The following is an 18,731-nucleotide window of genomic DNA, read 5'->3' on the forward strand; positions in this document are numbered from 1 at the left end:
CCAGCCCCTCCTCCCTCAGACCCAGGGGTTCAGGCCCCCATTGCCCTCCTCCAGCAGACACAGGAGTTCAGGCCCCCAGCCCTTCCTCCCTCAGATGCAGGAGTTCAGGCCCCCAGCTCCTTGGTTCTTCAGACCCAGAAGTCTGGGGCTCATCCCCACACTAAACAGTGATCTCCATGAGAGCTATGATCAGTTTCTGTGTCCCAAACCTGTTAGCCACTCAATAAATTTTGTTGATTTATGTGATGATCCAGGTATGGTCCAGACTCTCAGGCAATAACAGCCCAGAGAAATCCACTTGGAACTAGGTCTCCTCTCTTAACCACCCTAGCCCCTTCCCTGTCCCAGCCCTGGAGACAAGAGTGAAGACAAAGACACAAGGGCACATGAAGAAGAGGACACCACTCTTTTTATCTGGACTATGTGGGTGTGGACCAACCCTGGAAAGCAGATTCCCCCAACCCCCAGGTAAAATAGGACCTCTGAGGACAAGAAAACCACATAGAGGGCCTGAGACTCAGGGCCAGATCTCTAGAGTCTCAAGAATGGAATGTGGAACCCTGAAAGAATACTCTAGAATTCTAGGAACAGAATATAGAATCCCAGGAAGGTAATCTGAAATTCTAGGGACACCTCTGGAGCTGTTGGAGAAAATTGAGAGTATACCTGAGTGAATATTCTAGAGGCAAGCTCTACTTCCAGGACCTGACCTTAGAGGTCAGAGATGGGGGACTGGATATCTGGGAATGGGGTCAGACTCTCTGTGGGTGGAGCCAGAACCTTGGGGAGTGGAGCTGGAGTTTGAGGGGTTCTGAGCACAGTTTGAGGGGCTAAGAGGGTGGGGTCCGCCTTTGAGAGGCTGACTCTGGTTCTCAAGGGCCAGAGCCAGGGTGTCAGGGGGCGGAGTCATGGATTCCAAAGCTGAGTCAGTGTGCTGGCCAGCAGAGTCTAAGGCTTTGCAGAAGCGTGCAAAGGTCTCGGAGGGCCTGGCCTGGGGTGGGGGCGTGAATCCAGCCGCCTGAGCTAACTCTCCAACCCGGGCAGCAAAGCCCTGCAATTGCTCCTGCCTCAAGTCCACCAGGTACCTGAAACAAGGAAGCGGTGTGTTAGGGGGTCCCTGGCTGTGAGCCCAGGGCTGGATGTTCCCTGCGCTGTGCTCCCACTGGCTGGCTCACCGGGCCAATTCCACCACCAAGCGTCCTCCGGGGGCCACACAGGCCCCGAGATCGGGGCTGAGAAGATGCACCATCCTGAGTAGAGAAAAGTGAGGGCTGAGGGCTGAGGGCTGAGACTTAGACTTTCGGGTCCTGAGGGAGTAGTGGGGCCGGGGAATCTGGGTGCTGATTGAGGAGGGGCTGAGGGCCAGGATTCCTGGGTGTGAGGGCAGAGGAGCCAGAGACCTCTTTCTTACCCACAGGCCACATAGAGCAGCTGGAACCGTCCCTTGTAGCAGCTCTTGTGGTGAAGGGTTTCTGCAGAGCCGATAGGCAGGAAGCGCACAGTGAAGAATCCCGGGGCAGAGGCAGCTGGGGATGAACCCGCAGTTAGGTAGGCACACCAAGCTTGGAGATAATGCTCCTTGCCTACCTGTCTTGAAGCCCTTTCTCATCCTCTCTCCTTAGATGGATTCCTGGAAAGTTCTAGGAAGGTCAGCCCAGCAAGCAGAGATCCATTTTACAGACTAGGCAACTGAGGCTCAAGAGAGGGAAAGAGCGGGTGGCCCATGGCCATACGGGTCATCCAGACACTTGGGAAGAGCCAGGTTAGGTGATGGTTACCAGGGCGCAGGACCAGAATCAGGGCAGGGGAAGGGTCTCTCCACGGGTGGGCTGGGCCCCAGCACCCTGTTAGAATACTCTAGCCGCAGGTAGGATTAGAATTCTGTTGGAATTCAGAATGATACAATGGCGTCAAGATTGAGGAAAGGGAAAGAAATACAAAAAAAAAAAAGACATCAGGAACAGGAGATCACTTGTCCAGTCGTTGGAAACCATATCGTTAAGCACTCGGAGCTGAAAGACCTGGAACCTAACGCCCAGGATGGGGGTCCAGGTCCCACTCTTTCCCTGGGGGATGATGTGACCCCTTTACCACCCAATTCGCATTTCAAGGAGGTCAGCGAACCAGGACGCTTACTACGCTCTGGGCTTGCACTCTCGCGGTCCTCGCGATCCCCGCGATCCTCGCCGTGGCACATCTGCTCGGGGGTTCCCTGGGTGTTTCTCGGGCGCCCCCAGGCGGCCATCTCTCGGAATAGCTCTGTCACGTTGTGCTGAGTGATCTCCCCAGCAGTCTGGGGAGAGAAGGGGCGCAGCCAGGATGACACGGCTGGGCCTAGAGTACACCATCCCTGCCCGGAACGCCCAGTGCGAGGTGTGTGCTGGCGAGGGGAGCGGTTAAAGTACAGAGAGGCGAGGCCTCGAAAGCCCTCCCTCAGCCCCAGCACCTGCAGTCACACACCTTGACCGGCTGTCCGTTGCTGGTCCGCAGGAGGCTCTCATCGTCTGTTTCGATGCCAAAGGCCACGAATGGCCCCGTGGCGATGTCCCCCCAGTAACCGCGCGCTGCGATACGCTCCCCGTGCTGGAGAGAAAAGGCACGTGAGGTCAATGTTGGAGACCCCGGTTCCCGTGTCACTGAAAAGAAGCACTGGCCTGGGCAGGGAGAGGACACGTACATGGCTCAGGAAGCGACCCGACGCAAGGGTCCGGTTTGGCACATGATAGGCGCTGGAGTCTCTGAGTTCAAAGGCGACACCTGTGTCCCTCCAACGCCGGAACTCGCGAGTGTGGATGACTCGGGCCTGGATAGGAGGCCCGAACGAACAGGTCTAAGCAAATCTGGTATATGGGGCCCCAGTCCCACCTCCCTCGGACCCCGGAGTCCGGGCCCCCAGCCTCCCAGCCCCCTCACCCCGCGATCGTGCAGCTTCATGTGCAAGTCCCAGTCGCTGACACCGTGCCGGGCGTCGTAACGGGAGCCCAAGTAGTGACGCAGCCTGGAGTCCCAGAGGCGACTCATGGGGAAGGCCTCGGGCTCCTTCTCCCCGCCGGCCCAGAAGCGGAACACAGCCTCCAGGGCGTCGCGCTCACGGAACTGCATGGCCATGGCCGGCACGCGGGAGGTTGGGGGGCGGGGAGAGAGTAAGGGGGAGGAAGCTGCAGGGAGAGCCGGATCTTCTGCTTTACCCTCCCTCCCACCCCAGGGCGCGAGGAGGATTCTCCCATTTCTCAAAAGAAACTGCAGTTCCGAGAGTAGAAGCCACCACCTAGGTCACATCCCCCAGTGAGAGCTGGGGGGCTGGGGTTCGAACGCCATCAACGAAAACCCATTTCCATTCTTCCCGTGGCCATCGGGATCCTGGGCAGTGGCGGCACCTTGAGGGCGCCTAGGCTGAGCCAGGGCAGCTGCTCCTCCAAGCGGTCGGGCTCCGGGACCAGGTGCGCCAGGCGGTCGGCTTGCGCGCGCACGAAGGCGGCCACCTGGGGGCGCAGCAGCGCGTTCCCCCACACCTCCAGGAAGGTCTCGCTTCTCTCTGGGGTAGGGGTAAGGGGGCGGGAAGAAGGAGGGAGGGTTAGTGGACAGAGCAGACGAGTGAACCCAGAAATGAGACCCGTGTGGCTGACGCACACACTCTTTAATCTTATTATGTCATAGTCATGTGAGCATAAGGGACACTGGCCAAATCCCCATCCATCCCCCAGACTCTAAGAGTCACCTACACCCAACCTAAGTCTCCTCCTAGTCTTCCCCACCCACCAGATGAGCCCAGTCCTGCAGCTCATGATTGAATTTTCCTCACCTTATAAAAGAAAAAGTTATGTATAGATGGAGATGGAAATGGAGATTTATGCATGTTAAAATATTATAGTGTTAAATTGTTCCTTTTTAGTTAGGAATCTTACCAGAGAACTATTCATCTTTAGTTGTATATAGGTTTATATCTATATCAATGTATCTCTATCAATATGTAAATTGTTTCATTTAGTGGTTTAAGAATCCTGTAATAGAGAACTATATACCTTTAGTTAGATAGCTAGGCTCAGAGCCTTTTATGAGGTACACTGTGACATGTGTGCAGTGTATTCTGAATGCTCTGAGCTATTAACAACTACCCTCCAAGGTCGTGAAAACAATGATGATCAGTAAGCCAGGAGCTATGCATTGTTTTTGTTTTTGTTTTTTTCTAATTGAATCCTCACAAGAACTCTATGGGGAAAGAACTTTTAGGATCTCCCTTTTATCAATGTAGAAACAATGTGGGCCCAGAAAGGGACAGATAGTAGCCCCAGGTCACTCAGCAAGCAGAGCCAGAATTTGAACAGACTGTCTAAAGTCCAGACTTGGCTGCAGACACTGGGCCAAAATCATTGTCATCATGAGATCATGATTCCTGCCACCCTGTCCCTTTTCTTCGTCCTCCTCCTCCCAGGGCTGCGTCTTCAAGGCAGACTCCCTGAGATTCATGCCTCCACCTGAGGACATTCAGACCTGTAGGAAGGCTCTGGAAAGGACTGAGCTCAGTTCTGCCAAACCTTCCCCACCTCTGGGGGACCCACTACCTCTTAAGAAGTCCTTTGATTTCTTTTGGTCCTCTCCTGTGCTAGGAGCTTTTGAATGCTTACCCTGTGTCATGCATTGTGCTGACAGCTTATGTGCATTTTCTCCTGGAATCCTCTCTCTCTTTTTTTTTTTAAGATTTTATTTACTTATTTATTCATGAGAGACACACAGAGAGAGGCAGAGGGATAAGCAGACTACCTGTGGGGGAGCCCCATGTGGGACTCGATCCCCGGACCCCAAGATCACAAGCTGAGCCAAAGGCAAATGCTCAACCACTGAGCCATCCAGGCATCCCTGGAATCCTCTCAATGGCTCTAGGAGGTATATTTAGCCCCATTGTACAGGTGGGAAGAGTTGAGGCCCTAAGCCTGACAAACTAGTGAACAAGTGATGCAGTAGGTAGCTTAAATGTTTACACATTGATATGCCAGAACCCCTGCAGGCAGGGGGAAGAGGCTGCGGGCCAGAATGTCTGGGTCCTTGCAACTGACCTTGCAACCCCATCTTCTCAGGTTCCTCTAAAGCTAGGCTGAAGATCAGCATGTGTCGGGCCACAGCTTCCAGATTATTCTCTAGCACATAGAACTGGAAGATAGATAGGGCAAAATGACTCTGAGATCTGTATCGCTGGCTCCTTGGAGACCCAGGGATGGAAGACTTCAGCCTCCTGCCTCCAGAGGACCCAGGCATCCTGTACACTGGCCCCTTTCCTTCAAACACAGGAGTCTGGGCACTCAAACCCTCCTCCCCACCATTATTCAGGGACGGCGAGTCCTTAGGCTCTTCCTCTCACGGGACCCAAGTCCCCAACCCTGAAGTCTAGGTCCCCAGCTTCTACCTCCCTCAGACCTAGCAGTCCAGGCCTCCAGCTCTCTTTCCCTTCAAGGACTCAGGAATCTGGGCTCTCATCTTCATCCTCCTCCCTCCCCAGAATCCCAGCTCACGTGTAACCTCCTGCGAGGCCACAGCGCCGCCCGGGCCAGGGTCCGAAGCAGGTGCCGCCCATCCACGGAGCCCACGAGCAGTACATCTAACTCGGGGGTCCTGGACTCGGTATTGTCCCGCAAGTCTGAGTCCACAGGAGGACCTGGCAAGATGACAGGGGCTGGAGTCTGTGGCCTGGAGAGTGCCCCAGAACGGTGGACTACAACTCCCAGTAGGACTCGCACGCCTGGCCTACGTTCCCAAGGGAGCTGTGCCTCTAAGCATTCTGGGACTTGTAGTCCGCAGAGGCCACGGGCTGCCCAGTGAGGGGCGGCGGCGCCATTGGAGCCTCGGAGAACGTTAGGGCGCCGCCTGCCAGGCTGGGAAGGCAGCCGCCTTGTCAGATATGGTCCAGCGTGGGGACTCACTCTCAGCCTGCAGGTCCAGCGCCGGGGACAGGCCCCACCAGGATACGGAGCCGAAGCCTGCGCCGGAGCCCGCCGGCGTGGTCATCGCCCTGCAGAACAGACATCCTGGGAGTCCCCAGACATGATCCCTGCGTCGCCCCGCATGCCCCTCTCACCGCCCCTCACGTCTCGGCCCTCTCCTCCAAGTGACACCCCCCTCACCTCTACCCCAAAGACTCCCTCCCTGCTCGGTGCTGCGCTCGGTTCCGCACCGCGTACACACACTGCCTACCCCCCCCTTCCTTCTCGACCAATCAGCCAATGGGAGTACGCGGGTTGACACCGGTGCGATCAACTGACCAATGGGAGCGAGCGAGGCACGCCTGCTATGAACTTTTGGCCAATGGGAGAGCTCGTGGGCGTGGAGGCGTGTGGACGCGGTTGTCATGACGATGGCGCGGGCGAAGAAAAGAGCGGGGCGGGAGGAGGCTAGGGCGGGGCCTGGGGAAGTCCACATCTCTGAGATGGGGAAGGTAGGGGCCGATTCAAATTGATATAGAACTGAAAAAAAAAAAAAAAAAAGAACTGAACAGAATATTGATTAATTCAAACTAAAGTGAGGCTGCCTGGACCACCTCTGTGTCCCCTTCGACCCCACACCGTGATCCTACCACCCAGGCGGGAAATGCAGCAAGGTGCTGGTGCTAGCTAGCACTGGCCCCTGGCTGTTCAATTGTCAGGAATTTTGCAACCTGGCTGTTACCCATAGTCGTTGCTAAAAATTAAACTGACTTACTAATTCCTAAAATTAAACTCAAATTAATTGCATTATATTAAAATAAGGCACTACAGGGATCCCTGGGTGGCTCAGCCATTTAGCTCCTGCCTTCGGGCCAGAGCATGATCCTGGAGTCGGGGATGAGGGATCGAGTCCCACATTGGGCTCCCTGCATGGAGCCTGCTTCTCCCTCTGCCTGTGTCTCTGCCTGTGTGTGTGTGTCTCTCATGAATACATAAACAAAATCTTTAAAAATAAATAAATTTTAAAAATAAAATAAAGGCAATACATACTCAAACTCATCACTTCTTATTTTACTATATTTTCCTATTGCTGGTGGTCTTAAGGTTTTTTTACATCAATTGTATTCAAATGAAGGAAATAATATTTTAACGCAATCGTTTAAAAAATCAAATTGGCAAACTACGACCACTGGCTGCCTATTTTTCTAAATAAAATTTTATGAGAACCAGGGCCAGGAGTAGTATGAAGAGGAGTGGTCCAAGTGCACGGTCGGTCAGACCCTGTCTTTGAAATTTTTATATTTTATCCATCGTTGATTTCTTTCTTTTTTTCATTTTAATAGTTTTTATTTAAAGTCACTTAAGTTACTTTACTCCTGCATCTTCTCAATGGTTTCTTCCTTATATTTGCCCTTTTCCTTTCCTACTTGGCGAGATTTGGCTTTACGCTCAAGGATCTTTTTGTGGTCTTTGTCCAGTTTTAATCTAGTGATAACCACTTTGCTAGGGTGAATGCCCACGTGGACAGTTGTGCCATTTGCCTTCTCTGCTGTACTTGTTCAATGTAGATGAAGTAATTCTTCCTGTAAACCTGAACTATTTTGCTGATTTGCTGACCTTTGTAGTGTCCTCGCACAACCTGCACTTCATCATCCTTCCGGATGGGCATGGACCGCACGTTGTACTTCTGCCTTGGCTCTTTGGAAAGCGGGGAAGACATGATCTTCCTGCGAATGTGGGAAGGCGCATTGAAATGCCGCTTACGATTTTTGCTCCGGTCAGAAGTCACGAACGGATTGAACTTCATATTGGCCGCTGGCGCCTCGGCGATGGCCGCCCATCGTTTATTTCTTTTTCCTTTTTTTGCGTTTTTTTTTTTAATTTTAAAAATATTGTATTAAAATTCTATTTATCTTGATGAATGGTGTTGTTTTTCTTTTTTTAAAGAGTCCACGCGGGACTCCATCTCAGGACCCTGGGATCAAGTCCTGAGCCAAAGGCAGACACTTAACCACTGAGCCACCCAGGTGCCCACCACTGAGCCATGCAGGTGCCCCTGAATGGTGGTTTTGTTTTGTTTCCTCGGCTTTGCCTTAAAATTTGGAACCTTTATCTTGACCCTGGGAAATACTGTTACTGTATGATAGTATACTAATAGACATCACCTCTGGACTTTATATTCAGTGACTTCATTTAGACAAATCAGTCACTTTTTCTGTGCCTCAGTTTTCTGCTCTGTAAATTATGAATGGTAACATGCAGCTGGCAGTGATGTGATGCATTGAAAGGGGTCCATCTGAGGACAGAGGACACTCTGAGGACAGTTCTGGGCACTGGGAAGTGAAGCTGAGGTCTCTGCACACCATGCAGGACTCACTGGCCTTCTGGCTCTTTTTTTTTAACATATGAAAAGACATTTTATTATCATTTTGCTATATAACATATTAATGAACGCAATACTCAATTGTGTTTCTCAAATGGCAAATAAGACACAAGATAACATCTTTTTGATTCCTGAAAACCTCAGTATCATCTGTCTTTTGGAGGATCCAGTTTCCTACGACGTCTATGATACTGTCCACGAGGATACCAACGGTGCTTAGTAGTAAAGAACATTTTGCTAAGTTGTTCTATCATGAGTCCTTGCTCAAAGTGTTCATTTTTTTCTTCTAGTCTGGTTTTCAGCACTTGGTCGTGTGTTTCTTCATTATTATACACAGGATCTGGCCGAGGGATAGGTTTTGTATGCTCATATGGAATGTCCACAGAAGGGTGGTAGCATACTATCGTCCTGCCGTCAGATGTCAAAGCAAGCTCTACTTTGCAATTATAGTCATCTGGTAGAGGAGAATACGTAGATTTATGACAAAAACAATATAAAGCTCCATTTTGAATTGGAAATAAATGTTTCCAGACAGTTCTGTTTGATATTGCCCATTTTACTGCTGCCAACACCATGGTGAATCAAGATGCTATTGGGTGGTGTGAAAGATGATTTGAAGAGACAGATTTTAAATTCTGCTTCCACGCATAACTATTTTCATCCCTGTGTCAGCGGCACCACGAGCCCGCCATTTGTCCCTTCTGGCTCTTTTGAGAACACACCAAGCCTGTTCCTGCCCCAAGGCCTTTGCAATTTAGGGTTCCTTCTGCCTGGAATTCTTTTTGCCTTCATCTTTTCTTATTTTTATTGTGGTAAAATACATGCAACATAAAACTTTTTTAAAGATTTTTTTTTATTTATTCATGAGAGATACACAGAGAGAGAGGCAGAGAGAGAGGCAGAGACACAGGCAGAGGGAGAAGCAGGCTTCCTGCAAGGAGCCTGATGTGGGACTCGATCCCAGATTCTGGGATCACGCCCTGAGCCGAAGGCAGATACTCAACCACTGAGCCACCCAGGCATTCCATGCAACATAAAGTTTAGTGACATTTAGTATATTGACAATATTGTGCAACAACACCACCATCTACTTACAGAACTTTCTCATCATTCCATAAGGAAGTCCTGTATTCATTAATCAGTCACTTCCCACTTCTCCCTCTCCCTAGTGCAGCAAACCACAAACCTATATTTTTCTCTCTGTGGATTTGCTTATTCTGAATATTTCATACAAATGTAATCATATAATATGTGGCCTTTTATTTCTGACTTTTTTTGCTTACAATCAAGCTTCATTTTGCTGTAGCATGAAATTGGTACAAACATTCCTTTTTCTGACTGAATAATATTCCATTGTATTCCCCTCTTATCTTTGCAAGCCTCGTTGCTTCTTGTCATTCAAAGCACAGCTCAAACATTACCTCTTTAGGAAAGTTGTCCCTGATTGCTCTTTCTAAATTATCTCAGCTCTCACTAGTTTACTTCCCAATACAGTCCACTATTTGTAATGATTTTATTTTTCTCACTTGTCTGCTCTCTTGAGACACAATACCAGGGCCCCCAATGTCATCATTTAACTCAGAACATATTTGATCCCAAGATTTAGAGACAGATTTCCTGGCTGTATGAGCCTAGGCAGGTCCTGTTACTTCTCTGAGGCAATGTCTTCGTTTGTCAACTGGGAATAATAATCATGTCTATTTCATGGGGTGGTTGGGAAGATTATTATTAGCAGGAGTAGCAGTAATAGTAACAATAGTAATACCTCATGTTGTTTTCATAAAGATGTCCCCTCATTCACTCATACATGAGAAATTACCACATCTGGGATGCCTGGGTGGCTTAATGGTTGAGTGTCTGTCCCTGGCTCAGTGTGATCCTGGGATCCTGGGATCAAGTCCTGCATCTGGCTTCCTGCAGGGAGCCTGCTTCTCCCTCAGCCTACGTTTCTGCCTTTCTCTTTCTGTCTCTCATGAATGGATGGATAAATAGACAGATGATAGATAGATAGATAGATAGATAGATAGATAGATAGATAGATGATAGATAGATAGATAGATAATCACTGCACCCCCTTGAAGAAATTTGTTAAATCGCATGGACATCACAATCTGTAACTGACCAGATTTCCCTTTTCCCTGATGGTTGGCCATCAGGGAGCTCAGTGCAAATTAATACTTTGCCCTTCCTTTAGTACATGAGGCAAACTTTTGTCTCATTTCCACTTAACCTGCTGGTCCAAGAGCTCTCTTGCCAAATTTCATGGACCTTTATCTACCACCTGAAAACCTGTCTGAGATGAGAGGAGGGAGAGGCCAAGGAAATGACTGTCTTTCCTAGACACAGGTTAGGAAGCAGAATTTGTTGAAGGAAGGAAGAGGTGGAACCGTTGGCTTTCCCTGCATAGTTCTGTTATTTCTCCCAGTCTCTGGGTATTCCCAGACTCTGCATATCTACTTTGTCTGGGTGATGAGAGTACATCGCTTGGAGGTCAAGTCCAGATCTACATCAACTCGGGGTTTCCAGCATCTAACAGAAGCTGCCACAGTGAAGATCTCAGGGAAAACAGAATGGATGAATGATGGAAGAAAGAAGGGAAGAGAGGAAAATATGAGTATGAAAATCTTTTTTTGGGCAGCCCGGGTGGCCCAGCAGTTTACCGCCACCTTCAGCCCAGGGCATGATCCTGGGGCCCCTGGATCGAGTCCCACATCAGGCTCCCTGCATGGAGGCTGCTTCTCCTCCCTCTGCCTGTGTCTCTGCTTCTCTCTCTCTCTCTCTGTGTCGCTCGTGAATAAAAATTTAAAAAAAAAAGAAAAGAAAAAGAAATTCTTTTAAAGATTTTATTTATTTATTCACGAGCGATAGAGAGAGAGAGGCAGAGACACAGGCAGAGGGAGGAGAAGCAGCCTCCATGCAGGGAGCCCGATGTGGGACTTGATCCCAGAACTCCAGGATCAGGCCCTGAGCCAAAAGCAGACGCTCAACCGCTGAGCCACCCCGGCGTCCAATGAGTATGAAAATCTACGTAAGTTAAAGGTGTGGGAGTGGATTAAATTTGTGAGCAGTAAGTGATTCTCATGGACTCCTCATAACAAACATAGAGGAGGTATTGTTACAACTACTATTTTTTCACCGGAGGAAACCCAGGCTCCGAGGGATGCTTGAACGAATAAATGAATACATGGATGATGGGTGGGCAGGCCAGGTTCCCTCAGTATGTTTCCAAGATGGGCAGCCCATCCTTGCCCTTGGGGGATCCCACTCTCTTGTTCCCCTGGCCCCTGCCCTGCCCCCTCCACCCCATCAGTAAGCACCAGGCCAGGCCACCAAAGTTGCTGAGTATTTATTTGGTCCCAGGAATGGTGTAGGAATCTGACTAGGGATGGGAGCGGGTGATCCAATGCAGGAAGAGGGGCACTGGGAACAAAGGGGGTAGTAGGCTGGGTCACTGATTGTCAAAGCAAAGAGGTGGGGGCAGGCCAGACTGTTCCCCTCCCCCAGGGGTCCCTGGGGCTTCTGAGTATGTGCTTGGTGGGAGAGTTGGCAAGTCACCGCGACTGGTACAAAGGGGAATGGGAAGGCAGGAATGGGGCAGGTTGGGCTGGTCAGCGGTCAGAGAAGGCTTCAAGGTAGACCTGGGTGTGGCTCTGGCCAGGAGTCTGAGATCAGGGGCTCAGTCCAGGCTTGGCAAGGGGCTTGAGGTGGGGATCAGGGTGCAGGCAGCGGCCTCACTCGGTCAGGGGGCCGCAGAGAGTGCCACTGGGCAATGGGCCGCCGGGGGTTGGCCAGCATGTCTGCCCAGTGCCGCAGGCCAGCTCCCCCAGCCGCCGCCCCAACAGCCACCCTCCCAATGGCCTCGTTCTTGCCCAGCTTGTCATAGTCCAGCACAGTCAGCTCCACCTGGACCTTCTGGAGACAGGAAAAGACAGGGTTTGGGAAGAAGGCATGGCAGAGAGGGGCTCAGGTATCATTGCCAAGGAGACCCTGTCCCTAACAATCTGAGGTCTTAGGGGACTTGTTAGCACCCTGAGCTAAGGCCTGTCAGGGGACTCTAATGGTGGAGGGGATGGGAGGTGAAAGGAGGGACAGCCTCTATTACAGGGATGCTCTGGAGTCTTTCTTCCTCTGCCATGAGACTTCAAAGCAGCTAAACCCTCAGGACCCCATTGGTAAGGGGTTGTTAGGAGCCTTAGGGAACAGCCTCCTAAGGGGGGTAAACCTTCAGAATTCTGAAATATGTGCAGTGGCCAGGCCTGGGTCCTGGCTAGGCCCTGTTCCTGAACAGTTGTGGGGAAATCTTTTCCTTAGTACCCATAACTCTTGAGGGGGGTGCCCTTGGGGTATAAGGCATTCTGGTCTCGCTCGGGGTCAGGGCATCCTGGTTTTACTTGGAGGTGGGGCATCCTGGTCTTACTCAGGGGCGGGGCAACCTGATCTTGCTTGGGGGTGGGGAGCCCTGGTCCTCTGAAGAGGAAACTGACTTCAGAAACACAACCTCAGGCTCCCAGGACCTGGTTTTAACGGTTGTTAAGGAGTGTCTCTTTCCTAGCAACAAGGGTTTTTAAGGGCCTGGGGCTCTGGGAGAAGGGCTGCTCTTCCAGGGGCTTTGGGTAGGTCTGAGCTCACCTGCACCTGGTCACAGGGCACTTCGAAACTGAAAGCTTCATTGTAATAGGGGTTCAGAGTGTTCTTCTTGATGGTGGTTTTCTTCTTACGCACCTTTTTGCCCCCCTGCAGCAGATGGACCTTGACATACGGATCTAGGCAGAAAAAGGAGTCTTATAGTCCCCCAGCTACAGAGTCCCTGGGATCATATTGAGGAGGATGCATGAGACTCTGCTTTGGAACAACACAGAGACAGTCTGTGCACCCCTCAGCTCTCTCTTACTGTGTCCAAAGCCAATCCATATCCTCCAGGGCAGTCTTGGACTCTCTCCACCAAGGGACTCCCAGGACCCAGAAGCTGCCAGAACCTTTGCTACAGAGCTCCCCATTACCACCATTTCCTTGCTTCCCACACACCTGAGAGCCCTCCTACGTCCATCTTCTTCAGGTTCTTAGCCTCCAGGACAATGACGGTAAGCTTACCGGCCGTAGGGACGTAGCGGAGGGAGAAGCAAATGTCACCTAGTTTCTCCTGCTAAAAGACAGAGAGGGACCCATCGCTGGAGCCCTGCTTCATGTCCATCCCCTCTCGGACCTTCCTTCCCTCCCCCTTGCCTTAGAATGGTGTGGTCCAGTGAAGACCACAGTGGTACAATCCACGGAGAAGTGGAGATGGTGACCTACCAGGACAGGCCCTGAGACTACCATCTGCATCAGGTGTAATGACTGGAGCCCTGAGAGGCCTCTGATCTGATTGGCTGGGCTGACAGTGGGCTGGCTCATGGCCACACGTGCTCACCTCCTCCCGCGGAGCAGCCTGCAGCTCGCGCCAGGCCAGCACTGGCCGCCCCAAGTCCACCGAACTCATGGGGACCCGCACCTCCCCAATGGCATCGTTGCGGGAGAAGCGATCGAAGTCGTACACTGCCATGACGAGTACCCTGCCCCCCAGTTCCACGTAGGGGACCTAGATAAGGGGGCCACAGAGAAGAGAGCACAGGTGAAGAATAGGAAGTAAGAGGGACAGGAAGCCGGGCACAGCACATCCAGGCAGAAGGTGGCAAGTTGCGCAACAAGGGTTCAAGAGAACAGTTGGGCAGAAATCTGTGGAACCCAAATGGGACAAAGGAACAGCGTGGGGGTCAGTAGTGCCCCAAGGGGACAACCCAGGGTCCTGTGTAAAAGTTCTCAGAGCTTGGGCAGCCCAGGTGGCTCAGCGGTTTAGTGCCGCCTTCAGCCCAGGGCATGATCCTGGAGACCAGGGATGGAGTCCCATGTCAGGCTTCCCCGCATGGAGCCTGCTTCTCCCTCTGCCTGTGTCTTGCCTCTCTCTGTGTGTGCGTGTGTCTCTCATAAATAAATAAACAAAATCTTAAAAAAAAAAAAAAGTCCTCAGAGCTGGTAGCTGCTATCTGAGCTGTGGCTGCCTCCAGAAAAAGCTGAAGGGTTCGCTCCCCAGTATCTCAGGGACTGGGAGCAGGTTGCCAAGCCTGGAGCACAGAGGCCAGGAGCTCACCTTGAAGGCAAAGTTCTCCCCAAAGTGTGGGTTCAGTGTCTGCCGATGCACCTTGGTCTCATGCCGCCTCCGCTTGTCTGGGAGCAGGTAGACCCTCACGTAGGGGTCGGAGGAGCCACCCAGGTCCAAGGCAGCCAATCCCTCAGCTTGTACAATGCCCACCAGCAGCTGAAAGGTGATGAGGGGACTTTAGTCTCGGCTTCCTTTCTGGAGCCTCCTCTAAAAGGGAGTTAGAACTCTCCGACCCTCCCTTCCACACCATCTCCCTCCTCCACACCCACCTGGCCACTCTGGAAATCATAATCAAGTGAGTACTGCAGCCGTCCTAGCTCATGCTTCTCTGCTGCCTGCGACCCTGGCCCAGATGGTGCTGGCTCCAGCTCCTCCACTTCTGGCTGCACCTTAAGGAGCCAGGAGCAAGAGCAGGTGAACTCTTCCCTTGATAGTGGTATCCTCCAGGCCCAGAAGCCAAGGGAGACTCACTGATCCCTCAAGCTACTGCTGAACCCTTGCAGGCTAAGCAGAGCCAGTGTTGATTAATGATGTCTGCCACAGGCAGGGCCTAGTCATAGTAACATGGATGCAGTACTTAGTCAAAGTTTGATGAATGACATCTGCTATGGGGGAGAACAGATACAGTGACACGTATTCAGTGTGTTTGTCATGCCTAGACTAGAAAAACAAGTACCAATCACACCTTGTTGCGTACAAGAAGGATGCAGAAGATTTTATTTCACATGCTAATGGATGTACTAGGGTTGTTGTCCAAGTTGACATGTTGATTAATGATCTTGTCACAGAAAAACATGAAGGAGAAATGGTATATTTACCCTGTATTTGCCATTCTTTTTTTTTTTTTTTTTTGTATTTGCCATTCGAAGCTAGAACAAGACTTCTCCTTAACCTAAGCCACCAATTTTCAAAATTCAAGTGAATCAGAATTTCCCTGAGAAATGTGGTAAAATGCCTTCACTTGAGAGATTCTGATGCGGTAGGTCTGGAGCAAGACCCAGAATTTGTGTTTCCACAAGAACCTGAGGTGAGTCTAGCAGGTGGTCTTTGGACATCACTGGCTTGAGGGACAGGGATGGAGGCTGGACACCAGGACCCTAAAGGGTGATATTTACAACAGCCTTATGGGGTTATAATTACAATAGCTATTTGTTATGAAGGGAAGAGGGGAGGTACTGGTTACAGACCATGAATGTGAGGCTCAGAGAAGGATAGTGAATTCCCCTAGGTCACAAAGCTGGGGGAGTGGTTTTTCTGGGTTGGAAACGTAGGATTGCCTGGTTCTATGCTCAGACTCTTATATCTGTAACCTCTAATTTTCCATTCCAGTGGTTTCTTCCAACTCATGTTTCTTTCATTCTCTTGGGGCTGCCACACTAGCCTCTTCCCTGGCCTCCTTGCCCCAAATCTGGGTTCCAGAGGATTCATTCCAACACAAATTTTCTATGGTTCCCAATTGCCCTCCTGACATGGGACCACTGAGCTCTTCAGACATCTATTCTAGGGTGCAGTATATTTATATTCTTTGCTCCAGCTATTGTGAGATGCCTCAACATCTAAATTCCAGGCCTTGACTCATGTTCTTCCCTCGAGCTACGATGTCCTTTCTGTTCTTGGCTATCTGTGTGTATTCCTTGGGTCTCAACACAGGAAATACCTCTTTTGGAAGCATTCTTGGACTCTCTAGGCTATCAGGTGGTTTCTCTGCACGCCGATATGCTCTGAGCTATCCCTAATGTGGCACATAGCACACCGAATTGTGAGTGTCTGGCTTCCCCATCAGACTGGTTCTCACGAGAAGTGACTAGATGCAGCCCAGCTACAGAACCCCAGGGTCCAGGTCAGGGCTAAACACCTGGGGAGATGAGTGAATGAGGTGGGCATAGGAGGGAAGAGTGCAGGACAGGGCAGGGCTGAGGGGCCAGGCCAGGCCACACCTTGTCTATGTAACTCCGGCCCAGTTCTTTCACTTCCTGAAGGTGGACCTGGGCTTGGGTCTGGCTCTTCTTGCCCAACCGCCTCCGACAACGCTTCCGGTAGAGACAGAAACAGCAGCCAAAGAGGAGGAGGCCTGAGACCAGAAGGATGGCAGCCAGGGCCCAGGGTGGTACTGCAGAGGGCATGGAGACAACACTCATTGAAGCCCTAGGAAGCAAGCTGACTGATTCAGTCCGAATTACACGTGGAAGCTGGAATCCTGGCCTTGCTTCCCCTCCAGCCATTTCCAGTCCGTTATATTCTCATGTTTTCCTTCCCACTGCTCTCACCTCTAAAGCGATTTGATACCCTATTCTTGGCTGACACTATCCAGATGTTTTTGCCTGTTACCGGCACCTCCCCTTGCACCCCCATTCTAATTTCTACTCCACCCCTGACGCTTTTAAAAGCCATGCCCCTCCCCTTGCCTCAGTTTCTCTATCTCTAAAAGAAAGCAAAAGTGGCCCTTCCAATTCACAGTTCAAGATCCCATTCCATTACACACTCTGATTTGGTGCTCGATTTCCTTGCAAACCTGTTCCTTTCTACTTGACTTAGAGTCAAGTCCAGGATTCCGACGGCAATGCCACTCGGATTTTCCCCGCCCGCCAGCGGAGTCCGAATCCCGCCTCCGAGAATCCCAGCCGGGCTTTCCCTCCGCTCTGGCCCGGAAACTCGCTCACCTGGGCCGTGGCGGATGCGACTGGAGTCAGGAGGCGTGTCGGGCGCTGGAAGCCCCGGGGTTGGGGGCTCCGAGATCATGGCGGCGGGGTCCTACGGTCCCTTCTGCGGAGGCACCCAAGAGCCCTAGCCCCCCACGCCCACCCCGTGCATTCATTGAAGCCGAACTGCGTTCGGAACAACGCAGGACTCCAATTCCCATCAGCCCCCTGGGCGACTGGCCGCCTGGGAGTCAGCCAGCAGCCGCGAGGCATGCTGAGGGTTGTAGTATCAGCCTTCCCGCGGCGGAGGGCGGGCGCGGGGGGCAGGTTCCAGGACCTCGTTCCATCCCACAGGGACGCCCCCGCCCTGCCAGCCCCCCAGGAGTCCCGCCGACTTCTACCGCTTCCATTCCCTTCCACTGGCCTGAACCGGAAGTGGGCGAAGGCAGGCGTGGGAACCGGGGCCCTGGGTCGCCCCGAGCAACGGGTGGCTGATTCGGGCGGGGCCGGAGCTAGGATGGTTGCCCTGGCTGTTGCCAAGACAACGGGCGGGGCTGACGTACAGATGCAGAGTCCAGGCGCCGCAGGCTCGCTCCTCTCGCGGTCCGGACCCCAGCCCCGGACCCCGCGCGGAGCGAGCGTGGGGAGGGGGCAACCTCGGCCGTCTGTCCACCGGCCCATGGCTGGCTCCTCCCCGCACATCTGGCCCTGCGGGCGGAGCCTCGGGCTCCCCGGCCTCTCGGGCTCTGCGGAGGGCTCCCTGCCGCCGCTGCCCCGGCGGGGGGTGCGGTGGGGGGTGCATGGTGGGGGACGCGCATCCTTCCCGGCCTGCTGTCTCTCCCGCGCATCCCAAGCTCGGTTTTCACACCTGTCCTCGTGACCGCCTCGGCGCCCACCCCTCTCTCTCCATTCCCTATTTATGTCCATTCCCCCACCCGCCTCTCGCCGCGCCCCTGTCTCTGTCTCCCTTGCTCTCTGCCTGTGGTCCGGGCTGTGTCTCCAGGGGTGTACCACTCTCGCCCCCTGCCTGCGCCCCCTTCCCCTCTGCTCATTGTCTCCACACACCTGTCCCTAAATCCCCATCTTCCCGTTGCAGTCTCCAGCCCTCCCACGCCCTCTGTCGGCCCCTCCCTAGTGTCCCCCACCTCGCGCGCACACACACACACACACACACACACACACTCACGCCTCGTCTCTCCAGGGATGGGGATGAGGAAGGGGCTTTGGGAGGGGGTCCCCAAGACTCCTACCTGCTCCGCGGCTGGACCGGACCTTCTCTGGAGACACTCCCGCGCCAGCCCCGCCCGGACCCCGCCTCCGCACGTGGGCGGATGGCGCTGTCCTGGGTGCTGATCGCTGAACTCGGTGGGGCGGGGGCGCGGCAGAGCGGAGCCAGCCCGGGAGTGGTGGGTGGGTGTGTGTGTGCGCGCGCGCGCGTGCGTGCGTGCTAGGACTCGGGTACTGGGAGAGCCCCGGCCCGCCCCTCGGCCCGCCCCCAGCCAGGAACCACTAGGGCGTCCACGGATATTTATCCTGGTCCCCGAGGATTTTCTGCTTTCTGATCCAGCTGTCTGGCATCCAGGCCCCATCTGCGCACCTCCACCCTCACCCCCGCCAGAATACCTGGTCCTAGGACCCCGGACACTCTCTCCTAGGAC

General features: G+C 52.6%; 3 protein-coding genes and 1 pseudogene across 3 annotated transcripts; all 4 read right to left on the minus strand.

The window, feature by feature from the left end:
* Nucleotides 1–3: 3 nt before the first annotated feature.
* DNAAF3 (dynein axonemal assembly factor 3) lies at nt 4–6,167 on the minus strand. Its single transcript, XM_041744695.1, has 12 exons — nt 6,117–6,167; nt 5,916–6,004; nt 5,508–5,650; nt 5,055–5,148; nt 3,378–3,535; nt 2,914–3,096; nt 2,678–2,803; nt 2,461–2,583; nt 2,137–2,293; nt 1,412–1,526; nt 1,176–1,250; nt 4–1,085 (listed from the first exon to the last, which is right to left on the minus strand). The coding sequence occupies exons 2-12, from the start codon at nt 5,998–6,000 to the stop codon at nt 719–721; spliced, it is 1,626 nt and encodes a 541-aa protein (XP_041600629.1). The 5' UTR covers nt 6,001–6,004; nt 6,117–6,167; the 3' UTR covers nt 4–718.
* Nucleotides 6,168–7,285: 1,118 nt separating this feature from the next.
* Nucleotides 7,286–7,722, minus strand: LOC121485236 (annotated as a pseudogene).
* A 686-nt stretch (nt 7,723–8,408) lies between these two features.
* On the minus strand, nt 8,409–8,986 carry LOC121485103 (39S ribosomal protein L42, mitochondrial-like). The gene has a single exon (XM_041745133.1). The coding sequence runs from the start codon at nt 8,871–8,873 to the stop codon at nt 8,445–8,447; it is 429 nt and encodes a 142-aa protein (XP_041601067.1). The 5' UTR covers nt 8,874–8,986; the 3' UTR covers nt 8,409–8,444.
* Nucleotides 8,987–11,629: 2,643 nt separating this feature from the next.
* On the minus strand, nt 11,630–18,504 carry SYT5 (synaptotagmin 5). Its single transcript, XM_041737766.1, has 9 exons — nt 18,324–18,504; nt 17,095–17,218; nt 16,372–16,544; nt 14,704–14,823; nt 14,423–14,590; nt 13,706–13,873; nt 13,324–13,441; nt 12,928–13,061; nt 11,630–12,210 (listed from the first exon to the last, which is right to left on the minus strand). Exons 2-9 carry the CDS (start codon nt 17,171–17,173, stop codon nt 12,010–12,012), a joined length of 1,161 nt encoding a protein of 386 aa, XP_041593700.1. The 5' UTR covers nt 17,174–17,218; nt 18,324–18,504; the 3' UTR covers nt 11,630–12,009.
* Between the last annotated feature and the right edge of the window lie 227 nt (nt 18,505–18,731).

This window comes from Vulpes lagopus, chromosome 2 (assembly GCF_018345385.1).
Source record: "Vulpes lagopus strain Blue_001 chromosome 2, ASM1834538v1, whole genome shotgun sequence".
Classification (NCBI taxonomy): domain Eukaryota; kingdom Metazoa; phylum Chordata; class Mammalia; order Carnivora; family Canidae; genus Vulpes; species Vulpes lagopus.